General features: G+C 54.2%; 1 protein-coding gene across 1 annotated transcript in view; it reads right to left on the bottom strand.

Moving 5' to 3' along the window:
- Window positions 1-2,843: 2,843 nt before the first annotated feature.
- Window positions 2,844-6,000, bottom strand: part of LOC143783207 (protein-cysteine N-palmitoyltransferase HHAT-like protein) — a 55,332-nt gene continuing 52,175 nt past the window's right edge. The window contains exon 11 of the mRNA XM_077271626.1: window positions 2,844-3,083. Within this exon, the coding sequence (XP_077127741.1) occupies window positions 2,962-3,083 (122 nt within the window). The 3' untranslated portion in view covers window positions 2,844-2,961. The remainder of the gene's footprint in view (window positions 3,084-6,000) is intronic.

The following is a 6,000-nucleotide window of genomic DNA, read 5'->3' as shown; positions in this document are numbered from 1 at the left end:
TCTCCCACTATCTTCCCTCACGTAATCTTCGATCCTCCCAAGACCTCCTATTCTCCTCCACACTTATTCGTTCCTCGCACGGCTGCCTCCAAGATTTCTCCCGAATATCCCCCATCCTCTGGAATTCCACGCCTCAACATGTCCGATTATCCCCAGCCTCGGATCCTTCAGACGGAACCTGAAAACCCATCTCTTCAGGAAAGCCTACAGCCTGCAATAACCATTCTGCCGCCTCACCAACCACCTGAGCTGCCGCCCCACCAACCACCCGAGCCGTTACATCACCAACCACCCGAGCTGCCGCCTCACCACCACCCGAGCTGCCGCCTTACCAACCACCCGAGCTGCCGCCTCACCACCACCCGAGCTGCCGCCTCAGCAACCACCCGAGCTGCCGCCTCACTACCACCCGAACTGCCGTCTCACCAACCACCCGAGCTGCCACCTCACCAACCACCCAAGCTGCCGCCTCGCCACCACCCAAGCTGCCGCCTCACCAACCACCCGAGCTGCCGCCTCACCACCACCCGAGCTGCCGCCTCACCAACCACACGAGCTGCCGCCTCACCAACCACCCGAGCTGCCACCTCACCAGCCGCCAGAGCTGCCACCTCACCAACCACCCACCTGTGGTGTTCGGTCAGGGTGACCGACGCTGCTTAGAGGTCCGCTGGGGTGATGTGATGTCAGCTAGATGGTATACCTTCCCACAGGTGAAATGTATCCCCAGGGCTTCCCTGAGGTGATGGTGGATGATGTAAGATGCGGTGAAGAGTGAGAACACAAGGTTGCAGTCTCTTTACCTTTACTGGAAACTTCAGCATCCACAGTCCAGGGTACAGACCACAGGGTAGGCAGAGTCCGGCCGGTCCGAAGGCAAATCCAGAGTCCCCCAGGTGGAAATCAATAGCCTTCCACTAGCACTTGTGTGTTGTAGTTCCTCCCTGCTGAGCTTCTTGGTAAGGTCCTCACAACTGTTGTAGATGTTATGTCTTCCTCTCTGTCCCCCAGATGGTGTGGATAGGACAAACCCGTATGACTAGTGGCCTGAGGCTTTTTACAGTGACCCTAGAGACGCCCCAGCCCCCACAAGTTGCCTCCGTGCCTCCTGGGTATATGGTCGGGCAGCCAATGTGGAATTGACTGTCCTGCCGGTCTCTGAAGCAAGGCTTGGAGACAATTGCTCCCTCGGTGTTCCGGCTACCGGATTCTGCACCTCAGAAGGAGGCAGCCTGAGCAGGGCAGAACTCCTTCTGGATTCCTCTCCTTGTGCTACGACTTCGTTTCTCACCCGCTACAATACAATTCTCTTCGTGTCCTTCCTTAGGATGCTGCCGCACGTGGGGCAGGCGCAGCTCCGTGGCCCTCTCTCTAGGCCTCTGACAGGATCCCACCCCTGTCAGGGACCTCTCTGTCTGCAGCTCTGATGTTCCTCTTTTCCCCCTGTCTGCCTGACAGGAACTGCCTGGGAGAGGCCCAGTCAACATCTGACTAACTTTCTATCCAGCCCACCAGTTTTACCTAATTGTGAAAAGTGCCCTAGTAGATAGGAGCAAGGCTCCCCCTGGTGGACTGGAGTGTGAAGTGTGGTGTATGGTTTGTGATACCTGGTAGGAAGATCTCCTTTATTGCCTTCAGATGTAACATCACTCCCCCTGGTGGAAGAACGACATTACTGCAACGACCAGGACTCTGGGGCGCTGCAGTCACATCATGCTGGTTCTTAAAAATCCTTCATCTTTTTTGGGGAGTTCCCCCATTTTAATAGCCAGAAAAGGCTAAGTATACAGCTGTGAGCTGGCATTAATAGCATGGGAAGTTCCATGTTTATTACCCCCTTTCCAGGCTATAATCATCGGCCCCCAGCTGTCGCCTTTCCCTCAGCTGGTTAGGAATAATATGGGGCACCCAAAGCCATTTTTTTCTTTTATTCTATCTCTTCTATTCTAACGGGTCACGCTGTGAATTTACAGTACTCGGCTGATGAAATATTGGGTTTCCCATGAGATGGGTGTGCACACACATGGTCCGTGGGCCGTACGATTTTTTTTTTTCTTGCACCCATTGACTTTCATTGGTGAATCTCGGCCGTTTCATGCGGCCGATCGCAGCAAGCTGCAAATTTTTCCTCACTCCAATTCGAGGTGAGGAAATACTCAGAGATGAGCACTGCCTAACTGAATAACATTGTAGCGAGGGTAATGCGAGGTTTTCTTATGTGATGTACACCAAGCGTTTACAAGCTGTGATACTCAAGACAGCAGCACACAAACAGTTAAACAGCTGGGATCTGAGATATCTCTGAGCCTGGACGTTGTCAGCTGACAACCTCTGCCGGCGACGCTCCATCACTACCTGTATGGCAGATTGTGGGACTGAGTCCAATACTCCGGAAAAACATCCTGCAAACCCAATAATCATGGGGATTCCAGGTTACTTGTCTGAAATACTTCAGATTTCTGTTCCATAAATCTGCTTGCTGTCAGTGAACGAGAACATTCCTGTTTCCATCTAGAGGCTAAAAACCTGCACAGACTTAATACTTATTACAGCAGAGGATTTGTTACACTTGTCTAGGCATCAGCAACATTATCCTGATAGTTTACACAGAGGATTGGCTGCACTGGACACAACTGTAGCAAACCCTCAGCAGTGACAAGTATTAGGTCAGGAAGGATTTTTCTCCTCCGATATGCAATATTCTCAATCAATGACAGCAAGCAGAGATCCTGCACAGAATGAAAAGCTGACATACAAAGTACACAGCTGCCCAGTTGTGTGCGATGATGAAGTCTGGACGCTGGCCCTTTAAATGATTCACCTGTTGATACAAAGTAACAGAATTCATCCTTATATAAAATATTTATTGGTTCTGGGTGGAGATTCGCGGCTCCTGTGCAGGGGGCATCCTGCAGCGCTGATCTGCGGGGGGTCGGGATCTGGGGGTCTTTGGGTGTAGGGTCAGGCGGCTTTCAGCTTCTCGTTCCTCTCCTCCTCTAGGGCCAGGACGCGCTCCCGCTCCTTGATGAGCTGAACTCCGCAGTACGTCACAAACAGGATGGACAGCGTGCTGACCGGGAAGCCTGGAAGCGGAGGAGATGCAGGGCGTCAGTTCTACCTCAGCCCCCCAAACATTACTCTGGGGGTCTTCAGGCTCCTCAATCACTGAAGGGCATACTACACGCTCCAGCACTAAGTAGGCCCTGTCTTTTGGAGTCTACGGTAGTAAAAAAAGCAACGCCTGTCTCTTAACAATCCCAGGCTGATGCTCTATCCCCCATGCTTTACACTGCAGCTTTCATCCATTAGCAAACAACTAAGACCAGTGACTACAGAAACATTATCTGAGGAAACCCAAAATTCAGCCCAACCTCTGCCAGAGCCTCGAGTTGCCGTTCTGACCGTCCCCCATGCTTTACACTGCAGTTGTGTCACATAATGGCACAGCTACGACCAGTGAGTCCACATTCGTCCCCATAGGATCCTCTGCTCCTCATTATTGCTCTGCACTAGACCCGGACTGCCCATCTGGCCAATGAGAGGTGGGCCAGTCATGCAGGGGGCCGCCACATCCTCCGGACACAGATACCATTAACAACTGTCGTAGAGCCATAGTGACCCCCGATCTGTAGAAGTGGAGGGGGCAGGATGGACCAATGCACTTTTCAATCCCAGGTTTGGAATTCAATTCAGTCCCTGCCCAGCCCATGCTTTACACTGCAGCTCTACTTTTTCAGGTTGGCTCAGGAGGAAGTTGGGATGTGGAGATATGATTTCCATCACAATAAGGGCAGGATGATAATATAAGAAGAAGAACCTATCAGATTAGCAGAGGTGCAGCTATAGGGGCGCAGAGGAGCAGCTATAGAGGGGCACAGAGGTGCAGCTATAGGGGGACAGAGGTGCAGCTATAGGGGCGCAGAGGAGCAGCTAAAGGGGGACAGAGGCGCAGCTATAGAGGGGAGCAGATGTGCAGCTATAGGGGAACCAGAGGTGCAGCTATAGGGGGACAGAGGTGCAGCTATAGAGGGGAGCAGAGGTGCAGCTATAGGGGGGTGCAGAGATGCAGCTATAGGGGGACAGGTGCAGCTATAGAGTGGCTCAGAGATGCAGCTATAGGGACAGATGCAGCTATAGGGGGCGCAGAGGTGTAACTATAGGGGCGCAGAGATGCAGCTATAGGGGCACAGAGATGTAGCTATAGGGGGCGCAGAGGTGCAGCTATAGAGGGGCGCAGAGGTGCAGCTATAGGGGGACAGAGGTTAAGCTATAGGTGAACAGAGGTGCAGCTATAAGGGGCAAAGAGGTGCAGCTATAGGGGGCGCAAAGCTGCAGCTATAGGAGGCTCAGAGGTGCAGCTATAGGGGGCACAGAGGTTTAGCTATAGAGGGGCAGCTATAGGGGGCACAGAGGTGCAGCTCTAAGGGGCGCAGAGGTGCAGCTATAGGGGGCGCAGAGGTGCAGCTATAGGAGGCGCAGAGGTGCAGCTGTAAGGGGTGCAGAGGTGCAGCTATAGAGGGGCGCAGAGGTGCAGCTATAGAGGGGCGCAGAGATGCAGCTATAGGGGGACAGAGGTGCAGCTATAGAGGGGCGCAGAGGTGCAGCTATAGAGGGGCACAGAGGTGCAGCTATAGGGGGACAGAGGTGCAGCTATAGGGGCGCAGAGATGCAGCTATAGGGGCGCAGAGGTGCAGCTCTAGAGGGGCACAGAGGTGCAGCTATAAGGGGACAGAGGTGCAGCTATAGGGGGCGCAGAGGTGCAGCTATAGAGGTGCAGTTATAGGGGCGCAGAGGTGCAGCTATAGGGGGACAGAGGTGCAGCTATATGGGGTGCAGAGGTGCAGCTATAGGGGGCAAAGTGGTGCAGCTATAGAGGGGTGCAGAGGTGCAGCTATAGAGGGGCGCAGAGGTGCAGCTATAGAGGGTGCAGAGGTGCAGCTATAGGGGGCGCCGCTTTAGAGGGCACAGAGATGCAGATATAGAGGGGCGCAGAGATGCAGCTATAGGGGCGCAGAGGTGCAGCTCTAGAGGGGCGCAGAGGTGCAGCTATAGATGGGAACAGAGGTGCAGCTATAGGGGGCGCAGAGGTGCAGCTATAGAGGGGAGCAGAGGTGCAGCTATAGAGGGGTGCAGAGGTGCAGCTATAAGGGGCGCAGAGGTGCAGCTATAGAGGGGAGCAGAGGTGCAGCTATAGGGGGACAGAGGTGCAGCTATAAGGGGCGGAGAGGTGCAGCTATAGGGGCGCAAAGCTGCAGCTATAGGAGGCTCAGAGGTGCAGCTATAGGGGGCACAGAGGTTTAGCTATAGAGGGGCGCAGAGGTGCAACTATAGGGGGCACAGAGGTGCAGCTCTAAGGGGCGCAGAGGTGCAGCTCTAAGGGGCGCAGAGGTGCAGCTCTAAGGGGCGCAGAGGTGCAGCTATAGGTGGCGCAGAGGTGCAGCTATAGGGGGCGCAGAGGTGCAGCTATAGGAGGCGCAGAGGTGCAGCTGTAAGGGGTGCAGAGGTGCAGCTATAGAGGGGCGCAGAGGTGCAGCTATAGAGGGGAGCAGAGGTGCAGCTATAGGGGGACAGAGGTGCAGCTATAGAGGGGCTCAGAGGTGCAGCTATAGAGGGGCGCAGAGGTGCAGCTATAGAGGGGCGCAGAGGTGCAGCTATAGGGGGACAGAGGTGCAGCTATAGAGGGGCGCAGAGGTGCAGCTATAGAGGGGCGCAGAGGTGCAGCTATAGAGGGGCGCAGAGGTGCAGCTATAGGGGCGCAGAGGTGCAGCCTGCCCCCCCCCCCCCCCCCCCCAAATCCTGGAGAACTGTCTTGAATTTTGATGCCATCTAGTGTCCAAATAGTAAAATTACTAAAAGCATTGTGCAAGATAACGGGGTTGTCTAATAAAAGGCGTCTGGACACCATAGCTGGGGGGGGGGGGGGGGCCTTATTCTGCTTCTACGTAAAAAAAATTTGAGCACTCCATGTCTTAGTTGTTCTTAATTCATATAATCTAATAT

This window comes from Ranitomeya variabilis, chromosome 6 (assembly GCF_051348905.1).
Source record: "Ranitomeya variabilis isolate aRanVar5 chromosome 6, aRanVar5.hap1, whole genome shotgun sequence".
NCBI classification, from domain to species: Eukaryota; Metazoa; Chordata; class Amphibia; order Anura; family Dendrobatidae; genus Ranitomeya; species Ranitomeya variabilis.
The sequence above is the reverse complement of the archived record's forward strand: the minus strand, read 5'-3'. Positions and strand labels throughout refer to the sequence as shown.